Source organism: Cetorhinus maximus, unplaced genomic scaffold (assembly GCF_964194155.1).
Source record: "Cetorhinus maximus unplaced genomic scaffold, sCetMax3.hap1.1 HAP1_SCAFFOLD_684, whole genome shotgun sequence".
Classification (NCBI taxonomy): Eukaryota; Metazoa; Chordata; class Chondrichthyes; order Lamniformes; family Cetorhinidae; genus Cetorhinus; species Cetorhinus maximus.
This window is the reverse complement of record NW_027596626.1, coordinates 173,676-196,508: the sequence shown is the minus strand read 5'-3', so window position 1 is coordinate 196,508 and position 22,833 is coordinate 173,676. Positions and strand designations below refer to the sequence as shown.

The following is a 22,833-nucleotide window of genomic DNA, read 5'->3' as shown; positions in this document are numbered from 1 at the left end:
TGACAGAGTTGACTAATTTATTGAAACCTGAATGTCATTGGATTTTGAACATGGAAGGAAAAAGCACCGTTCACAGTGGGGAGAAACCGTACACGTGTTCTGTGTGTGGACGAGGCTTCAGTCAATCATCTGGCCTGTCGAGACACAAGTGCAGTTCCAGTGGGGAAGAACCAGGGAAATGTGGAGACTGTGAGGAAAGAATCAACTACCCGTCTGAACTGGAAATTCACCAACGCAGCCACAGCAGGGAGAGACCATTAGTCTGCTCTGTATGTGGGAAGAGATTCACTCAGTTATCCACCCTGCTGACACATCAGCGAGTTCACACTGGGGAGAGGCCCTTCACCTGCTCCAAATGTGGGATGGGATTCACTCAGTCTTTCAACCTGCTGAGACACCAGCGAGTTCACACTGGGGAGAGACCGTTCACCTGCTCTGAGTGTGGGAAGGGATTCAGTCAGTTATCCACCCTGCAGACACACCAGCGAGTTCACACTGAGGAGAGATCTTTTAAATGTCCAGAATGCAGGAAGTGCTATAAAAGTTTAAAGGAACTGATGTTCCATCAACGTGTTCACAGTGAGGAGAGACCTTTTAAATGCCCAGACTGTGATAAGTGCTATAAAGGTTCCAGGGAACTGATGTTTCATCAACGTGTTCACACTGACGAGAGACCGTTCAGGTGCTCTCACTGTGGGACTGGGTTCAGGTGGCCATCTCAGCTCACTGAACACCAGCGAATTCACACTGGGGAGAGACCGTTCACCTGCATTGAGTGTGGGAAGGGATTTACTCGGTCATCCCACCTCATGACTTACCAGCAAGTTCACACTAATGAGAGACCTTTTAAATGCCCAGACTGCGGGAAGTGCTGCAAAAGTTCCAGCAATTTGATGTCCCATCAACGTGTTCACACTGAGGAGAAACCTTTTAAATGCACAGACTGTGGAAAGTGCTTTAAAAGTTCCAGCGATCTGATGTGCCATCAACGTATCCACACTGATGAGAGACCGTTCAGGTGCTCTCACTGTGGGACTGGGTTCAAACGATCATCTCAACTCACTGTACATGAGCGTATTCACACTGGGGAGAGGCCATTCACCTGCTCCAAGTGTGAGAAGAGAATCACTCAGAAATTCAACTTGCTGAGTCACCAGCGAGTTCACAAGTGACTGCAGTAGTTGGATTTTGCTGTTAATCACATCCAGGATGCAACCATGTTCATTGGGGTCTTTTTATGCTGATGTTTGCAAATTCCAGCCCAATTACATGTGTTATTATTCTGGATAAAAGTAAAATAAATCAGCTTTTTGTTAAACACACAGTCTGTTGAATCTTGTTGATATCCCTGACATAAGTTAGTTCCTTTTGAAGTGGTCTCCCTCTCCCCTGTCTCCTCCATCCTCACCAACAACAAGTGTGAGGAGCTCATGGAGCTTCTTTGTCACTAAGATTGAGACAATCTGATCAGCTGCCTCTGCTGCTTCCCTCCCTTTCACTAACCCACCGGACCAAACTGTGTCTAAAGTTCCCTTTTGTCTGAGCCCTGAACTCACATCTTTCCCCAGTTTCTCTTCTATTGCCTGTCAATCCCTGTCAGACTTCATCTTGTCCATGATGCCATTTCCACTAAACTGCTGACCATCCATCTTCCCCATGTTGCTGATATCGTTAACAGTTCTCTCTCTCTCTCTTATGGTTTTGTCCCTCTCACCTTTAAATACACCATTCTCACCCTTCCTGAAAAAAAAACCACCCTTGGCCCCACTGTCCTTGCAAACTGCTGCCCCATCTCCAACCTCCCTTTCCTCTCCAAACTTGGTGTCCCCCCAAGGATCTATCCTTGGCCCCTCCTATTTCTCATCTACAAGCTGCCACTAGGTGACATCATCCAAAAGCACCGTGTTAGTTTTCACATGTACACTGACAACGCCCAGCTCTACCTCACTGAGCAGAAATTTCCTCCAATTAAAAATTGGGAAGACCAAAGCCATTGTCTTCGGTCACCACTACAAATTCCGTTCCCTAACTACCGAGTCCATCCCTCTCCCTGGGAACTGTCTGAGGCTGAACCACACTCTTCACAATCTTGTCAGATTTGACCCCAAGATGAGTTTCTGACCACATATCCACATCATCACTAATACCAGATATTTCAATCTCCATAACGTCGCCTGTCTCTACTCTGCCCCAGCTCATCTGCTGCTGAAACCCTCATCCATGCCCATGTTACCTTTAGACTTGACGATTCCAATACATTCCTGACCAGCCTCTCACATTCATCCCACCCCCACGTGGAAATGTGAGATCACCCTAAACTCTGCTGCCCGTGTGCTTTCTCACACCAAGTCCCGTTCGTCCATCACCCCTATGCTCACTACATTGACTCCTGGTCAAGCAATACCAAGACTTTGAAATTTACATTCTGTTTATAAACCCTTCCCTGGCCTTGTCCCTCCCTGTGTCTGTCATCTCCAGTCACACACCCACTGATATATCTGCACTTCTCCCATTCTGGCCTCTTTAGTATCCCTGATTTTAATCACTCCACCATTCTTGGCCATGTCCAGGCGTGAAACTTTGAAATTCCCTCCCTGAACCCCTCCACCTCTCTGTCCTGATGAAAGATGCTTGTTAAAATCTGCCTCTCCAATCAAGGTTTCAGCCATCGACTCAAATATTGCCCTGTGACTCGGTATCAACATTTTCTTCCTGAAACTGCTCTGAAGCACCTCGGGATGTTTTATTACATTAATCGTGTTGTATAAATTCACCATGTTACTGTTTCATGACAGGCAGTTTGTGCAAAGTAAGATTTGCTGACTTCCAGGTGAAATTGTTTCTGCAGTAAAATAGTTAACGTAGATTAAATTGGATTAATATTCATTGAAGCAAAATCTACAATTTTAAATCATCCATCAAAGGGAAAGAAAATTCTTGTGTCCATTTAGCACCTTCCAAATCCTCAGAACATTACAACGCGTTTCACAGTCAATGATGCATTTTGGAAGGAAGAATGAGGAGAGGCAGAATAGACTAAATGGTACAGTTTTAAACAGAGTGCAGGAACAGAGTGACCTGGGAGTGTATAGACACAAACCTTTGAATCCATCAGGACAGGTTGATCAAATTGTTTATAAAAATCTCATGGAGCCCTTGGTTTCCTAATGGAGGTATGGAGTGGAAAAGCAAGACAATTATACTGAATCTTTATAAATCACAATTAATCCTCATCTGAAATCTTGTGCTTAATTCTGAGCACCACACTTTGGGAAAGATGTCAAGGCCTTGGAGAGGATGCAGAGAAAATTGACCAGAATAGTATCAGGTATGAGGGGTTTCAGTTGTGGAGAGACTGGAGAAGCTGGGATTGTTCTCTTTACAGCAGGGAAGGTTAAGGAGTGATTTAATAGAAGTGTGGTAATATTTATTTTTAGGAATTTTTGTTTACATAGGGAGAAATTGTTTCCATTGGCAGGATGGTTGGTGTGTCAACTGACTGAGTGACTCTCTTCCCACACTCAGTACAGGTGAATGGTTTCTCTCCGGTACGAGTGAGTCAGTATTTCATCAGATCTTTAGAGCTTTTAAAACTCTTCAGACAGTGAGAACAATTAAAAGGTCTCTTATCAGAGTGAACAACTTGATGGGCAGTGAGGCTGGACACACAAGTGAATCCTTTCCTAACATATGGAGCAGATGAACAGCACCTCCCTGGTGTGAACTCACAGGTCGTAGGGATTGAACTCCTTACTTACAACAGGATCGGACGTGACAATAGAGTTCAGTTATTGAGCAGCTTTATTAAGAGAAAGGCAGGACAAACTCCTAGACTAAAGGTAAAGTTCAGACAGTGATTTACAGAACAATGTGAACTCTATACTTCCCGTGTTGTATCTGGACAGCAGAGCGCACTTCTTTCCCCATAGCTTCTGGTTTTCTTGTGGAGTTTCCAGCTTTCTTGCTTCTTTATTATTTCTTCATCGTCTTCTCTTTGTTCTTTTCTCCACTGCATCAAACCCCTTGAGAGGGCTGTTCATATGCTGGAAACCCCCCTAACTCACTCCCCTGAGGCTACCAATCAGAACTGTCCACGTACATTTCACTACACAATCATGTGGCTTTTGTCCAATCACAGGTGTGTTCATGTGATCAGCATTTGCCTGTTGATGAGAGGAAGATACAAGGAGGATATGAGGAATTTCTCCTCTCAGAGGGTCGTTAGTTTCGGACTTCTCTCCCACAGAGAGCAGTGGGGACCGGGTCATTGAATAGATTCAAGGCTGAGTTAGAGAGATTTTTGATCTTCAAGGGAGTCAAGGGTTATTATGTAGGTCGGTGAGAAAGTGGAATTAAGGCCACAATCAGATCAGATCTTATTGAATGACAGGGTAGGCTCAATGGACCGAATGGCCTCCTCCTGCTCCTGTTTTTTATGTTCTTTTGTTCCCCATATCCGAGAAAAGGGAACTGTGAAAAATATCAGTGAACATGGGCAAGTGGGGTGTTCAGCAGTTTAGTGGGAATAGGATTGAGGGAAGGGGTGGGTCTCATGGACAAGATGAGCTCTGAGAGGGCATTAGGGTAGATAGGGAAAAGGTGGAGAAAGATTATGGTTCAGGGCTTGGAGAAGGGGCAGCTTCAAAGGCAGTTTGGCCCGATGGGTTCATGGAAGAGAGGGAAGCAGCAGATCAGATTGTCTCAATCTTAGTACAAAGAAGCTCCATGAGCTCCTCATACTTTTTTGCTGGAGCTGAGGATGGAGAAGATAGGGGAGAGCAAGAGCCTTTCAAAAGAACTCAACTGTGTTAGAGAAACTAAAAAGAGTCAACACGCTATGTTTAATGCAAAGCTGATCTATTTGACTTTTGTCCAGAATATTAACACCTGTAACTGGGCCGGAGTTTATTTACATCAGCAGAAACAGACCCAATGAACATGATTCAGTCCTGGATGCAATTAACAGCAAAATTTAATCACCGTCGTTACTTCTAAACTTCCTGGTGATTCAGCCGAGTGAATAAATGACCGAATTTCTTCCCACACACGGAACAGGCTCCCCAGTGTGAACACACTGGTGTCTCAGTAGTTGGGGTGACTGAGAGAATATCTTCCCACATGCGGAACAGGTGAACGATCTCTCCCCAGTGTGAACTCGCTGGTGTGTAATGAGATCTGATGATCTCCTGAACCCAGTCCCATAGTGAGAGCTCCTGAACGGTCTCTAGTCAGTGTGAACATGTTGATGGGACATCAGTTCCTCTGATCTTTTATAGCACTTCCCACAGTCTGGGCATTTAATCAGTGTGAACTCGCTGATGTCTCAGCAGGTTGGATGAGTGAGCAAATCCTTTCCCACACTTGGAGCAGATGAATGGCCTCTCCCCAGTGTGAATTCGTTGGTGTGTCAGCATGTGGGATAAACAAGTAAATCCCTTCCTGCACTCGGAGCAGGTAAATGGCCTCTCCCCAGTGTGAGTGCGCCGGTGTGTCAGCAATTCTGATAAGGTAGTGAATCCTTTCCCACACTCGGAGCAGATAAATGGCCTCTCCCCAGTGTGAACTCGCTGGTGTGTCAGCAGGTGGGATGTCTGAGTGAATCTCTTCCCACAGTCGGAGCAGGTGAATGGCCTCTCCCCAGTGTGAATTCGCTGGTGTGTTAGGAGGTGGGATGAGGTAGTGAATCCCTTCCCACACTCAAAGCAGGTGAACGGCCTCTCCCCAGTGTGCGTGTACTTGTGTACAGTGAGGTCAGCTAATCGCCTGAACCCAGTCCCGCAGTGAGAGCACCTAAACGGTCTCTCATCAGTGTGAACACGTTGATGGGACATCAGCTCCCCAGAACTTTTATAGCACTTCCCGCAGTCTGGGCATTTAAAAGGTCTCTCCCCAGTGTGAACTCGCTGGTGTATCAGCAGGTTGGAGGAGTGAGAAAATCCCTTCCCACATCTGGAGCAGGTGAACGGCCTCTCCCCCGTGTGAACTCGCTGGTGTCTCAGCAGGGTAGATGATTGCCTGAACCCAGTCCCACAGTGAGAACACCTGAACGGTCTCTCGTCAGTGTGGACACGTTGATGGGACATCAGTTCCCCAGAACTTTTATAGCACTTCCCGCAATCCGAGCATTTAAAAGGTCTCTCTCCTGTGTGAACTCGCTGGTGTCTTCGCAGGTTGGAGGAGTGAACAAATCCCTTCCCACACCTGGTGCAGGTGAACGGCCTCTCCCCAGTGTGAACTCGCTGGTGTTTAGTGAGGTCAGATGATTGCTTGAACCTAGTCGCACAGTGAGAGCAGCTGAATGGTCTGTCGTCAGTGTGAACATGTTGATGGGACACCAGTTCCTGGGAACTTTTATAGCACTTCCCGCAGTTCAGGCATTTAAAAGGTCTCTCGTCAGTGTGAACTCGCTGGTGTCTTAACAGGTTGGATGAACAAGCAAATCCCTTCCCACACTTGGAGCAGGTGAACGGCCTCGCCCCAGTGTGAATTCGCAGGTGTGTGAGAAGGTGTGACAAGGAAGTGAATCCCTTCCCACAGTTGGAGCAGGTAAATGGCCTCTCCCCAGTGTGAGTGCCCCGATGAAATTCCATCTTGAATGAGTAACTGAATCTTTTACCATCCTCCCCACACTTCCATGGTTTCTCCCTGTTGTGACTGCATTTATGTTCTGACAGGCCAGATGATTAGCTGAAACCCCGTCCACAGACAGAACACGCGTACGGTGTCTCCCCACTGTGAAAGCTGCTTTCTCCTTCCACGTTCAAAATCCAATGATATTCAGGGTACGATAAATTGGGCGACTGTCAGATCCTGATGTGATGTTTAGTTTGATGTTTGCAAATCATCACCTTCTAATACCCTGTGAAATTGATTTAAAACAGAATAAAGGGAGTGAAAACACAAAGGCAGGTTGTGAAATTGAACTGAATGAATCTGGTAATTTGAGGGGCTGGCACTAGGAAAACACGACTGTGAAAGCTGCTGGATTGTCGTAAAAACCTGACTGGTTCACTAATGTCCTTCAGGGAAGGAACTGACCACCTGATCCGGGTCTACACAGGACTCTGACCTCTATTGGAGCAGAGAGAGAGAGATGGGAGAGGTGGAGGGGGCGGGGGGGGGGGGGGGGAGAAGGTGAGGGATTTCAAATACCTACAACTCAACCAGAACTTTGACAGGATCTTCCAAGCCCTCAACTTCCACCACCTAGATGGACAAGGGTAGCAGGTGTATGTGAACACCATCACCTCCAAGTTCCCCTCCAAGTCACACACCATCCTGACTTCAATGAAAGCAAAATACTGTAGAGGCTGGAGATCTGAAATAAAACAGGAAGCGTTTGAAAAACTCAGCAGGTTTGGCAGCATCTGTGGAGCGAGAAACAGTGTTAATTTTTCAGGGTGTACAGAATGAATTACGGGGTATAAAAATGATGCAGAATCTGACGGTCAATATAAGCTCAGAAGCAGAAGAGAAATGGACTATAGTGCAGGAAAAACAATTCCTGATTGTGAAAGATGCTGTGGGAAGATGAAGCTGGAAAGCCAGCAGCACATGGTCAGGGGACAGGCAGCGGTGGGAACCTCATTGAGACACAGTCAGCAGACATAACAATGAAATACTGAACGCATTTAAAATACACTCATTGTTCAATCACTGAGCATAGCACGAAAAGCTCTAAATTGCAGGTGAATGGTCAAAAGTACTCACCTCTGAAACAATTTCAGTTTTTAATATGATAATCTGCTGGAGTTTAAACCTCCATCTGGTATTTATGAAACCTCCCCGCCCACCGGCTCCATTCACTCGCCATTTCTCAGCTCTTAGTACAGCTAATACTACGCATGCTCTAGTTAGAGCCACTAAGGCGCATGCTCGAACCATAGCCCGGTGCTGCGACTGCGCAAGGCGCTCCTGTAGTGAAGATAGGGCACATTCAGCTCCGCTGTGCATGCTGGGTAAGCACTCCGCCATTGAGTGGTTTAATTTTTGAAGAAAATATTATGTTTTTTGCTCCGATTACGATTGGAGCCATGGGATAAAATTATTAAAGCCTGCATAAATACGGCAAAATGCACGGGCTCTTCCACAGTTCCATCCTGGATGCCATTGACAGCAGAACAATCCCGTACAATTGGATTTGAACTTGCTGGAGTCTCAGCAGCTGGGGTGAACAAATGATTTTTCTCCCCCCATACAAAGAACATTTCAACTTAATCTTGTCAGTAAGAATGTTTCGATGGTGGATGAAATGTTTTGAACATTTAAAGTAAGGGTATTAACAGCTGGGCAGACTAAGTGAATCCCTTTGAACACACAAAGTGTCTGAATGATCTCCCTCAGGTGTGACTATGCTGCAATGTCAGCAAATGTGATGATCGAGTGAATCCACTTCCACTTTCACCTGTTGAATGATTTTTTTCACGGTGGAATCTCAAACCATTGCAGAAATGAGTTCTACATTCTCAGCCATTTTTTTATTATTCATTCGCTGGATGTGGGCGTCGCTGGCTAGGACAGCATTTATTGCCCACTCTTAATTACCTTTGAGGTGGTGGTGAGCTGCCTTATTGAACCGTTGCAGTCCACGTCATGTAGGTACACCCACAGTGCTGTTAGGGAGGGAGTTCCAGATAGAGAAAAGCAGGTGCTGTAAATCTGAAACAAAAACAGAAAATACGGGGATTATCAGCAGACCTGATTGTGTATATGAATAGAGAAACAAAGTTTACATTTCAGGTCTATGACCTTTTCTCAAAACTGCACTGTGTCAGTGCACAGACCTGAAAATTTACCTTTGTTTCTCAATCCATTGATGTGTCAGATATTCTGAGTATTTCTGGCATTTTATGCTCTTATCTCTGGTTAAAGAAGTTGGACATTACATTTATTCATGATTAACTTCTATTTATTCTCATCTATATGCAAGTGAAAACATCTTCCACTTGTCAACCCTGTCAAATCCCTGTATAATCTTAAATTCCTCGATCAGGCATTCCTCACTTTCTTTTCTAGAGAAAACCTATTTAACATGCTCAGTTTTTGTGATTGATACAACTTTTCATTTTTGGCATCATTCCAGTAGATCTTTCTTACGCTTTCTTCAGTGTTCCTAGATCTATTATATAATATGGAGACCGAGCTAATCTGAGTATCCAACTCACCGTTTGCTCACAACTCACAAATGCCTGTTTGTTGGAAGGATCAGTAGGAGAGAGGACTGTGGTTTCCAGCTGTGATTCAACATCCCCTATTCCGCCATTTTTCGCATTAGCAGAAAATAAGACCAGTTTAAATGAACAAATCCAATGAGCCACTCTGTGACATTATGGAGCATCTACAAATTTGTCTGTTACAATTATAATGAAGTAGAGGTCCATTTTCACTCTTAGTTCAGCAATTATGCCATGAAGAACAATGTTGGAGAATGACTGGATTTCAGCATGGTGACACTAGGACAGACTAAATTAATATGATTGCTGAGCAGCGAGATGGTGGATTTGAAATTTGTGTGCACCTTGTTTGTGCATTTTCCTGATTAAAAGATAAATTAAATTCATTCAATTAAAAACATGTCATGTTCAGTGTGGCAGGCTGTTACAAGTGGGGTACCTGAAGGATCAGTGTTGGGGCCACAATTGTTCACAATCCATATAAATGAGTTGGATGTAGGACCAAATATAATGTTTCCAAATTTGCTGATGACACACAGCTAGGTGTGAATGTAAGTTATGAGGAGGATGCAAGGAGGCTTCAAGCAGATTTGGACAGGTTAAGTGAATGGGCAAGAACATGGCTGATGGAATATAATGTGAATAAGTATAAAGTTATCTACTTTGGTGGAAAAAAACAGAAAGACAGATTATTTCTTAAATGCTGAGAGATTGGGAAGTGTTGATGTCCGAAGGAACCTGCGTGTCCTTGTTGATGAGTCACTAAAAGCTATCATACAGGTGGAGCAACAATTAAGAAGGCAAATGGTATGTTGACCTTCATTGCAATGGGATTTGATGACTTGTAACAGCCTTGGTGAGACCACACCTGGAGTATTGTGTACAGTTTTGTTCTCCTTATCTAAGGAACGATATACTTTCCATAGAGGGAGTGCAACAGAAGCTCACCAGACTAATCCCTGGGATGGCGGGATTGATTTATGAGGAGGGATTGAGGAAACTGGGTCTTTCTTCTCTAGAGTTTCGAAAAATGAGAAGTGATCTCATTGAAACTTACAAAACTCATACAGGATCGATGTAGATAGGATGTTTCATCTGGCTGGCGAGTCTAGAACCGTGGAACACGGTCTCAGAATAAGGGACAGGCCATTTAAGGATGAGATGAGGAGGATTTTTTTTCACTCAGAGGGTGGGGAATCTTTGGGATTCTCTACCCCAGAGGGCTGTGGAAGCTCAATCATTGAGCATGTTCAAGACAGAAATCGATAGATTTCTGGATATTAATGTCATCAGGGGATATGGGGAGAGGGTGAGAAAGTGGTGTTGAGCAAGATGATCAGCAATGATCTAAATGAATAGCAGAGCGGCCTCGATGGGCCAGATGGCTTAATGCTGCTTCTATTTCTTAAGTTTGAGGTAGAATTTTCAGCATCTGCGGTATCTTGTTCTTGGATCACGGTGGATCAGATCTAAATCACTTAACATTAGTGTTTAAATAAATAAGAGAAATAAATTTGAAAGATTGAGACAACAGTAACTTCCACTATGTTCAACATGAAACTAAACTCACTGTTTATTCATCATCAATAACAACTTTAAACACAAAGTTTCCAGCCGGGATTGAACCGGACACTTTCTCATGTAAAGTAAACGTGATAATCACTGCACTGGGGAAATGAGTGTGAATCCCCCCCGGACAGAGGGGAACTGACCATCCATCTCTAGCTCTAATTCCCAAACAGAAAATGCTGCCAAGAATCAGCAAGTCAGGCTGAGTCTGTGGCCGCTCTCAGCTTTGGAAACCGTCACAATGCACGGGTGATTGACGGCAGCTCCTGACCAATAGGAAGAGAGGGCGGGACTGGAGGACCGACCTGGAGTGGCTGCTCCTCCAACCAATCGGAGTGAGTGAGGGGACGGGACAATGACTGAAGCATGCGCAGTGAGGGTACTGGCGATGGAGAGACTTTTTCTCTCGGGTCCGCATTTGGAGGGACCGGTGGACCCGGCGGGTGGGCTTCGTAAGGATGTGTAATCCGCAAACCCCGAAAAAGAACTTAACGGTCCCCGTTTAGACCGAGCGTGGCCGCAGATTCCAGGGCTTGGCGCGGGTTAACCGCCCTGGGCAATGTTTTCAATGACCGGGGTGAGCCTGTGGCCAATAGTTCAGAATGGGGACAACTTGTCCATCAAGCTGCATCACGCTTTGAGTCCCAATGTCTTATTAATGAGGCAGAGCAGCAAAGAAAAGGAAGCAAATCCTGCTCTCCTGATCCCACTATATCATGGGATGTCCTGCCCCATGTGTCCAATGATCTGCGAGTCTGTCCAGTCACATGAAGACCCACGGCAGAAACTCATGACCCAGAGTAGACGCCATCCTCAAACCGAGGGACTGCTGATGACAATGAGGGGCAATCTGCAGCAGGGTGCATGTGCGGTCATCCTAGGCCAGGTAGCAGGAGGAGAGGATGCTGTGAATTTATATCCTGGGCTGTCAGGGATGCATTTTGGAAACTCCTTTTGCAGGGGGTTGGAAGGGGAGGATTAATACAGAGCAAACTCAAACCAAGGGAAATGTTTGTCTCTTCTAAAGTTCTATCCTGGTCTGTCCGTGATGACTTGTAAACTTCTTTTACAGTGTATTAGAAGAGGACTTCCAGAAAGGAAACTCAAACCAAATATCACATCAAAATCTAACAGCGGCACTCAATTCATCAGAACCTGGATATAATCGTCTTTTGAGTGTAAGCATTGAGTTCTAGATCATTACCACTCACTGCATGTGTCTGTTCTTCCTCACATCCATCCTGTAGATCCTGTCCAAAATCTTAATCTGTGTCCTGAAATCTTTTTATAATCAGCAAATGTGGACAGCTTTTCTTTATCTACTTTCTCTAAACCTGTCATAAACTTGTACACCTCCATCTAATCTTCTCTCAACCCCAGTTTCTCCAACCTAACATTGCAACTAAAATTCCTCATCCCTGGAACCATCCTCGTAAACCTTCTCTGCACCTTCTCAAGGACCCTCACATCCTTCATAATGTGTGGTGATCACTGGTTTGCACAGACCCAGATGTTCTGTGTTCGTGTCTGTGATGTCATCACGCACTGACAATTGCTCAGTGACATCACCCCGCTACCTGGGTATTTACTCAACTGGGAGATTTTTCTCTGACTCCAGTGCTTCTGATATCTCTTAGCTGCAGGCTGCAGCAGGAGATTTTAAAATTGAAAAGTGTGAAATTGTTTCAGAGGTGAGTATTTTTGAGCATTCGTCTACAAGTTAGAGTTTTTACTGCTCTGCTCTGTTATCTGTGCTCTGGTTCCATGGCCCTGGGGCTGGTGTGGCTCCTTTATTGTGGATCTGAATCCATGTGCATCCATTGCTCTGTTTCACCTCTGCCCTCCTGATCACCTCTCTGCTACTGTCTAACTTCCTCTGTCTCTAATATTGGGTGTATCTTAGCTATGTTTAGTATTTTATTATTACTTCTGCCGACCATGCCTAAATGTGGTTTCCACTGCTGCCCATTCCCCCGACCATGTGCTGCTGGCTTCCCAGCTTATCTTCCCACAGTACCTTTCATAGTCAAGAATTGTTTTTTTCTGCACTATAGGCCATTTCTCTTCTGCTTCTGAGCTATTATTGACCGTCAAATTCTGCACCATTTTTATTCTCCATAATTCATTCCACACACCCTGAAATGTTAACTCTTTCATTCTTCACAGACACTGCCTGATCTGCTAAGTATTTCCAGCATTTTCTCCTTTTATTTCAGATTTCCATCAGCTGTGGTATTTTGCTATTATTTGTTATGACACAGTTGATGATAAATGCTGAGTTGTTCAAATCCCAAAGGGAACCTTGAAACAACTGCCACAACTTGTTTTGCAGTCTGTGTAAATTTTGAGATGTGTGCCTTGAATTTAGTAGTAATAAGACCAGCAAGTCTTATAGGTTTTTATAAAACTAAATTAAACATTTATTAACAAGAGAAATGATTTTTAAATACATACATAGATCTATAAATTACTATGATAACTTCTAAATCCCCTAATCAACCTAACTCGTTAAGGCAACAGTAAGATACATAGATTTTAAAAGACCAAGGCAAAGAAAGATAATACCCTGAACATGTCGAATTCAAAGTGAATTTTCTTACCTTCAGTCCTTTGAAGACAGCAACTTGAGGCATAGATGCTGAAGGCTTTTTCACACTTGTAAGCTCTTAAAAATGCCTTCCCTTACAAACAGTCTTCTCTCCTTTATACATCTTTCCCTCTTTGAATGCAAATACCCATTGTTTCACTATGTCTTTGGACTTTATCTCCCTGATAATAAAAACCTCTCATATAACTAAGTTTTACTATGCATCTTTGGGAAAAATAAACACACTCTTTCTAAACTTCAGCTGGCTAGGTGACACATTTCACTCCCTCTTTTGAAAACAATCCAGCCTGGCTTATTTAAAAATGCAAATGTTCCCTTGACACCTATGTTTCTAAACTTCTCCATGTTTACCTAATTAACATTTCAAACCTAACTCCTCCTTACATCAAAGCACCCAGACTAGCTGCCTCTTATTCAATCAAGTCCTACACACACACACAGAGCCACATATAGACACATCTTACTAATACTCTATTTTACAATAAATTCCAACAATATAATGAAAATTATTATATCTTTCTGACATATTTTATTGCAGGTGTTGCTCACAGAACCGAGACTAGAATCACCGACAGACCAGTTAAGAGCCAGTTTATAGGACAGTGGCCTTTTTGTTGCAGATGTTAATTCCTTGACTCCAGTTTGGGTCCCTTTTCATCAAGTCATAGAATCATTGAATGATTACAATACAGACGGAGGCTATTCAACCTGTCCTGCCTGTGCTGGCTGTCTGCAAGAGTAAATCAGCTGGTCCCACTCCCCTGCCCTTTCACAAACACAAGACCAGTAGTAGATATGACCAATCCCCAGTTACCTGTGGAGAAGATGATGTTTGACCTTCTTGAACTGCTGCAGTCTGTGGTGAAGGTGCTCCCACAATGCTATTAGGTAAGAAGTTACAGGTTATTCACCCAGCAATGATGAAGGAAGTGATTTATGTCCAAATCAACAACAACAATTTGTATTTATATAGCGTCTTTCATGGAAGAGAAATTTTCAAGGTGTTTCACAGAAATGCTATAAATAACATTTGACACTGACCCACATAAGGAGATATGAGGGTAGATGGCCAATTGTTTGGTCGAAGTGGCAAGTTTGAAGAAGTATCTTAAAGGAGGAATGTGAGGCAGAGAGATGGAGAGGTTGAGGGAGGAAATTCCACAGCTTATGGCCTTGGAAGCTGAAGGTGTAGCAACCAAAGACGGAGCGATTAAAATCAGGAATGCTCAGGATGTTGGAATTAGATAAGCGCAGATCTGTGTGTGGGGATGGAGGGGGGTGGTGTTGGTTGGGCTGAAGGAGATTATAGGGATAGGGAGGGCAAAATGATTTGAAAATAAGGGTGAGAATTTTAAAATTTTGATATTTCATACCTGGAGCTTTTGTAGGTCAGTGGGTACAGGGAAGATGGGTGAACATTCGTGCCACACAAGTGCCAGGCAATAACCATCTCCAATAAGGGAGAATCTAACCATCTCCGCTTGACATTCAATGTTACCATCGCTGTAGCCCCAACTGTCAACATCCGGGGGAGGAGGGGGCGCAGTTACCATTGACCGGAAACTGAACTGGACTAGCTACAAAAGTACTGTGGCTAAAAGAGCAGGTCAGAGGCTCGGAATCCTGTGAGGAGCAACTCATTTTCTGACTCCCCAAAGCCCGCCCACCATCTACAAGACACAGGTCAGGAGTGTGATGGAATACTCTCCACCTGCCTGGATGAGTTCAGCTCCAACAACACTCAAGATGCTCGACTCCATCCAGGACAAAGCAGCCTGTTTGATTGACACCACATTTACCGCCTTAATCATTCACTCCCTCCACCACTGATGCACAGTAGCAGCAGTGTGTACCACCTACACTGCACTGCAGCAACTCACCAAGCCTCCTTCGAGAGCATCTTCCAAGCACACGAACTCTGCCATCTAGAAGGACAAGGGCAGCAGATACACCACCTGTAAGCTCCCATCCAAGTCACTCACCATCCTGACTTGGAAATATATCACTGTTCCTTCACTGTCAGTGAGTCAAAATCCTGGAATTCCCTTTCTAACAGCACTGTGGGTGTTCCTACACCACATGGACTGCAGTGGTTCAAGAAGGCAGCTCAGCACCACCTTCTCGAGGGCAATTAGGGATGGGCAATGAATGCTGGCCCAGCCAGCGATGACCACATCCTATGAATGAATAAAAAGATGACTTGGTGCAGAATTTCCACTCATCAGGTGGGCGTGTGCCCGACTGGAATGAGTGTAAAATGACGCTCGATGAGGTCAGGCAGCTCTGTGCCTCAGGGAAATTTTCCACACGTGCGCTCGCCCTCCTCCACACAGGCAGTGCTGCATCACACGCCTTAATTGGCCTGCTAGCATGAAATTGTGCTCGGGGCCCCAATCGCGGGCAGCGGTCAGCTTCCCAATCGCCCCTGCCGAGCCCACCCAGCGAGGGCAAAACTCTGCCCTTGGTGTGAGTAGCACACGAGCAGCAGAGTTTTGGATGACCTCAAGATTACAGAGAGGTTGAATGTGGGAGGCCGGCCGGGAGTGCGTTCGGGTTGTTAAGTCTAGAGGTAACAAAGGGATGGATGATGGTTTGAGGAGCTGGTGAACCGAGACTGGGCGGAGTTGGACAATGTTATTGAGGTGGAAATAGGTGGTTTTGGTGATGATGTGGATATGTGGTTGGAACTTTATCTTGGGGTGAAATATTTCACTGTGATTGTGAACAGTCTGGTTCAGTTGCTGTGGAGAGCGATGGAGTTGGTTAGAGAGTGGACATTGTAGCAGGGACTGAAGACAATGGCTTCAGTCTTCCCAATATTTAAATGAAGGAAATTTCTGCTCATCCAGTAGTGGATGTCAGATAAGTCAGGATGGTGTGTGACTTGGAGGGGAATTTGGAGGTGAAGGTGTTCACATACACCTGCTACCCTGGTCTTTCTACTTGGTGTGTAGGTTGAAGGTTTTGGAGATTCTGTCAGAGTTTTGGTCAAGCTGTATATATATATAAAATCCCCTTCCTATCCCTCTCCTTTGCTCCCTGCCTTCTTCCTCCTCTCTTCCCATACAGACCAGAGTCTTGTGTAGGCCCAGACTGAGTGGCAGGTTCCCTTCCCTGAAGGACATTAGTGAACCAGTCACGTTTTTATGACAATCGAGCAGTTTTCATGGTCACTTTTTCCTAGTGCCAGCCCCACAAATTACCAGATTCATTCAGTTCAATGTCACAACCTGCCTTTGTGTTTTTGTGGGTTCTCTCTCACTCCCTTTTTTCGGTTTTAAATCAATTTCACAGGGTATTAGAAGGGGAGGATTTGCAGTCAGAAAACTGAAACCAAACATCTCATCTGGATCTCACAGGGTCACTCGATTCACTCTGACCTGAATATTATCAGCCTTTGAACATGGAAGCAAAAAGCGCTGTTCACTCCGGGGAGAAACCATGGAAATGTGGGGACTGTGGGAAGGGATTCAATTACCCATCTGAGCTAGAAATTCATCAGCGAGTTCATACTGCGGAGAGGCCGTTCACCTGCTCCGAGTGTGGGAAGGGATTCACTAAGTCATCCAACCTGCTGACACACCAGCGAATTCATACTGGGGAGAGACCATTCCTCTGCTCCGAGTGTGGGAAGGGATTCGCTCAATCATCCGACCTGCTGACTCACCAGCAAATACACACTGGGGAAAAGCCATTCACATGCTCCAAGTGTGGGAAAGGATTCACTTGGTCATCCCACCTGCTGAGACACCAGCGAGTTCACACTAGGGAGAGACCACTCACCTGCTCTGAGTGTGGGAAGGGATTCTCTAATTCATCCAACCTGATGAGACACCAGCGAGTTCATATTGACAAGAGACCTTTTAAATGCTCAGACTGCGGGAAGTGCTATAAAAGTTCCCTGGACCTGATGCATCATCAACGTGTTCACACTGACAAGAGACCATTCAGATGCTGTCACTGTGGGACTGGGTTCAGGCGATTATCGCAACTCATTGTTCACCAGCGAATTCACATTGGGGAGAGACAGTTCACGTGCTCTGACTGTGGGAAGGGATTTGCTTATTCATCCCACTTGCTTACACACCAGCGAGTTCACACTGCTGAGAGACCTTTCAAATGCCCAGACTGCGGGAAGTGCTATAAAAGTTCTGGGGAACTGATGTCCCATCAACGTGTTCACACTGATGAGAGACCGTTCAGGTGCTGTCACTGTGGGACTGGGTTCAGGCGATCATCTGAACTCACCGTACACCAGCGAGTTCACACTGGGGAGAGATCATTCACCTGCTCTGAATGTGGGAAGGGCTTCACTCAAACATCCCACCTGCTGAATCACCAGCGAGTCCACACAGGGGAGAGGCCGTTCACCTGCTCCAAGTGTGGGAAGGGATTCACTCAGTTATCCCACCTGCTGAGACACCAACAAGTTCATTTAAACTGATGAGAAACCGTTCAGGTGTTCTCAGTATGGGACTGGGTTCATGCAATCATCTGAACTCACTGTCCATGAGTGAGTCCAGTCAGGGGTGAGGTCTTTCAGCTGCTCTCAGTGTGGGAAGAGGTTTACTCAGTCATCCACCCTGCTGAAACACCAGCAAGTTCACAAGTTTCCACAGTGATGGGATTTTGCTGCTAACCACATTCAGGACTGAACCATATTCATTGGATTCTGTTTCTGCTGATGTTAATAAACTCCAGCCCAATTTTAGGGGTTAAGGTTATGGATAAAAGTCAAATAAATCAGTTTTGCACTAAACACAGTGTGTTGAATCTTTTTAATATCTCAAACATAAGTTTGTTACTTTTGAAGTGCTCTCTCCTCCATCCTCACCTCCAACAACAAGCTCATGGATCTTCTCTATCACAAAGATTCAGACCCTCTGATCAGCTGTCTCTGCTGCTTCCCTCCCTTCCACTAGCCCACCGGGCCAAATTGTCTCTAAAGTTCCCGTTTGTCCGGGCCCTGAACTCACATCTTTCTCCAGTTTCTCTTCTATCTCCCTCTCAGTGCTCATCTTGTCTCTGAGACCCACTTTCTGCTCCATTCACCCTATTCTCAATACACTAGACCATCTATCTTCCCCATGTTAGCTGATATTGTTAACAGTTTTCTCTCCTCTTGATATTGTCCTCATCTTTAACTGCACCATCACCATACATCCTAAAACAACCCTTCACTCCATTGTCGTTGCAACCTACTCCCCATCTCCAATTTCCCTTTCCTCTCCAAAGCCCTTGAACTTGGTGTCCCTCAAGGATCTATCCTTGGCCCCTCCTATTTCTCATCTACATGCTGCCAGTAGGTGACATCATCCAAAAGCACCGTGTTAGTTTTCACATGTACACTGACAATGCCCAGCTCTACCTCACCACCATCCCTCTCCATTCCTCCACTGTTACTAAATTATCAAACTGCTTATCTAACACCCAGTACTGGAGCAGAAATTTCCTCCAATTAAAAATTGGGAAGACCAAAGCCATTGTCTTCAGTCACCACTACAAATTCCGTTCCCTAACCACTGAGTCCATCCCTCTCCCTGGGAACTGTCTGAGGCTGAACAACACTCTTCACAATCATGGTGTCAGATTTAACCCCAAGATGAGTTTCTGACCACATATCTACACCATCACTAATACCAGATATTTCAACCTCCATAACGTCGCCTGTCTCAACCCCACCCTAGATCATCTGATGCTGAAACCCTAATCCACGCCCGTGTTACCTTTAGACTTGACGATTCCAATACATTCCAGGCCAGACTCTCATATTCATCCCACCCCCACGTGGAAACATGTAATCATCCAAAACTCTGCCCCTGTGCTTTTTCACACCAAGTCCCGTTCATCCATTCCTCACCATTTTTGATTTATTCTTTTACAGGATATGGGTGACCCGGCTAGGCCAGCATCTGTTGCCCATCCCTAGTTGCCCTTGAGAAGGTGGTGGTGAGCTGCCTTCTTGAACTGCTGCAGTCCATGTGGTGTAGGTACACCCACAGTGCTGTTAGGAAGGGAGTTTAAGGATTTTGATCCAGTGATAGTGAAGGAATGACCATAGAGTTCCAAGTTAGGATGGAGTGTTTCTTGGAGGGGGACTTGCAGGTGGTGGTGTTCCCATGTTTCTGCTGACCTTCTAGGTGGTAGAGGTTGCAGGTTTTGAAGGTGCTGTCGAAGGAGCCTTAGTGAATTGCTGCAGTGCATCTTGTAGATGGTACACACTGCTGTCACTGGTGGAGGGTGTGAATGTTTAAGCTAGTGGATGGGGTGCCAAGCAAGCGAGGTGCCAAAGGATGCTTTGGCCTGGATGGTGTCGAGATTCCTGAGTGTTATTGAAGTTGAACTCATCCAGGCAAGTGGGCAGTATTCCATCACACACCTGACTTGTGTCTTGTAGATGGTGGACAGGCTTTGGGATGTCGGGAGCTTAGTTTCTTGCCATATAATTCCTAGCTTCTGACTTGTTCTTGTAGCCACAGTATTTATATGGCTGTTTCAGTTTAGTTTCTGGTCAATGATAATGTTGATGTCGTGTGTGATTGGCTCCTGGTGAAGCAATGATTCAGTTTTAAAATTTGCATCCTTGTTTGCAAATTGTTCCATGGCCTCTTCCCTCCCTATCTCTGTAATCTCCAATCACACACCCTCTGAGATATCTGCACTCTTCACATTCTGACCTCTTTAGCACCCCTGATTTTAATTACTGCATTGGTCACCAGGCCCAGGTGTGAAGCTCCGAAATTCCCTCCCTAAACCTCTTAACCTCTCTCCTATTCGAGATTCTTGTTACAATCTGCCTCTCCAATCAAACTTTGGCCATTTACCAAAATAACCCCTATGTGACTCGGTGTCAACTTTTGTTTTATGAAACTTATCTGAAGCACATTAATCATGTTATATAAATACAAGTTGTTACTGTTTCACAACAGCCAGTTGTGCACAGTTAATTTCTATAAGTAGCAATCAGACCAGTGACCGATTAATCCAGTTTCTTTAGGTGGTGTTAGTTAAAACACAAATGTTGGTCCCACTGCACCAGGAGAGCTCCCCTGTGGACAGTATGTGGAGTTGTTGAGGTCTCCTGAGCTGAGAGTGGGGCTGATTGAGCTGTCGGGCCTGCAGTGTACCTTGAAGAACCGCTGTCTGGGACCTTTCCTCTTAATTCACTGACTCCCAGTTGGACTTGTCTCTGCAGTAAAATAGTTAACTTTGAAGATCAATCTGAATTTAATCTTTGATTCAAAATCTACAACTTTTAATCAGCTTTAAAAGAGAAAGAAAGTTCTTGTGTTCCTTTAGAACCGTTCACACCCTCAGAACATCCCAAAGTGATTCACAGTCAATGCTGAATTTTGGGAGGACGAATGAGAGGCAGAATAAACTAAATGGTACAATTTTAAACAGAGTGCAAGAACAGAGTGACCTGGGAGTGTATAGACACAAATCTTTGAAGGGAGCAGGAAAGGTTTATCCAGCTGTTTTGTTTTACAGATAACCCTTGGCTTTATCAATGGAGACATGGAGAACAAAAGTAAGGAACTTATCCTGAATCTTTATAAATCACTGATTCATCCTCAAGTTTAAGTCGGGTGTTCAGTTCTGAGCACCACACTTTAGGAAAGATGTCAAGCCCTTGCAGAGGGAGCATGGGAGATTTACTAGAATGGAATTGGGAATGAGCAGTTTCAGTTTTGAGGAGAGACTGGAGAAGCTGAGATTGTTCTCTTTAGAGCAGAGAAGGTTACCAAGCGATTTAATAGAGGTGTGGACATTTTGAGGAGTTATCATCTACAAAGGGAGAAATTGTTTTCATTGGCAGGATGGTTGGTAGCTGCAGAACACAGATTTAAAATAATTGGCAAAAAATCCAGGGTGAAGATGAGAAGAGATTATTTTATTCAGTGAGTTCTGATGATCTGGAACACATTGTCTGAATGACTGGTGGACGCAGATCCAAAGGTAACTTTCAAAAGTGATTTCGGCTTTTACTTAATAAGGAAAGATTTATATGAACATATGAAATAGGAGCATACGTAGGTCACTCGGCCTCTCAAGCCTTCTCCGCCATTCAATAAGATCATGGTTGATCTGTTTGTGATTCGAATTCCGCCTTCCCATCTATCCCCAATAGTCTTTGATTCCCTTGTCTAACCAGAATCTATCTACCTCTGCCTTAAAAATATTCAGTGACCCCACCTCTACCTCCATCTGAGGCAGGGAGTTCCAAAGTCACACAACCCTCTGAGAGAAAACATTTCTCCTCATCTCTGTCCTAAAAGGGCGACCCCTAATTTTCAAACAGTGCCCCCTAGTTCTGGACTCACCCACAAGAGGAAACATCCTTTCCACATCCACCTTGTCGATACCGGAACAGCAGGGGAGTGGGACAGAATGGTAACATTTTCAGAGACAGGGACAAAGAGCCAAATGGCCACCATTCCTGCTCTATTCTTCTATCATTTGAGGCTGGTACAGTGATGTTCCCCAAGGGTCAGTGCTGGGACCACTCTTTGTTTACTATATATAAATGACTAGAATTTTGGAAGGCAGAATAAAATTTCTAAATATGCCGATGATGCCAAACTTGAAGGAGTGGCAAAGAGTGACGATGATACAAATCGCCTGCAACAGGGCATGATAGGCTAGCAGAATGGGCAGGCAAGTGGCAGATGGAGTTGAATACAGAGAAGTGTGAGGTGATGCATTTTGGCAGAAGGGATTGGAAGAGGCAATATGAACTTAATGGCCCATTCTAAAGAGTGTGGAGGGACAAAGGGAGGGTGCATGTCCACTGATCTTTGGAGGCAGTTCATATTGAGAGAGTGATTAGCAAACCAGATGGGAGCCTGGACTTCAATAAATAGAGATATTGAGCACAAAAGCAGGAAAGTTATGCTGAAGTTTTATAAAGATCTGGTTTGGGCCAAATTAGAGTCCAGTTCTGTTCACCACACTTTAGAAAAGATGAGAAGGTCCTTGAGACGATGCAAAGGAGATTTACCAGAATGGTTCCAGGAATTGGGGTTTTAGTTATAAAGTTGGGTTGGAAAGGCTGGGATTGTTCTCCTTGGAGCAAAAGAGATTGAAAGGAGATTGATAGATGTACATACAAACATACGAATTAGGAACAGGAGAAGGCCACTCGGTCCCTCGAGCCTCCTCCGCCATTCAATCAGATCATGGCTGATTGTAATTTTCTTGAGTTACTTCCTCCCTTCCATTTCTTGATTTGCAGCTATTTCTGGGATGTTATGACAGGTTTAGATCAGGTCAACAAGGGCAAGCTCTCGCAGGTGTCATTGGCAAGGTCACCAATTATTGCCCATCCATCATTGTCCTTGAGAAGGTGGTGATGAGATGCCTTTTAGGACATGGTTCTGGTATAACTGAGTGGCTCAGAGAGCATTTCAGAGTCAGCCACGTTACTCTGATTCTGGAGTCACTAGGTGAGGTTAGGAGTACAGGTTCCTTTCCTAAAGGATG

General features: G+C 44.8%; 1 protein-coding gene and 1 pseudogene across 1 annotated transcript; one reads left to right on the top strand and one right to left on the bottom strand.

The window, feature by feature from the left end:
• Positions 1–18,109, top strand: LOC144674524 (uncharacterized). Its single transcript, XM_078535831.1, is given in 3 exon segments — positions 1–1,168; positions 16,768–17,788; positions 17,790–18,109. Coding segments are annotated over 3 exon segments (2,322 nt in total). The 5' UTR covers positions 1–50; the 3' UTR covers positions 17,973–18,109.
• Positions 4,110–15,275, bottom strand: LOC144674529 (uncharacterized; annotated as a pseudogene).
• Positions 18,110–22,833: the final 4,724 nt, after the last annotated feature.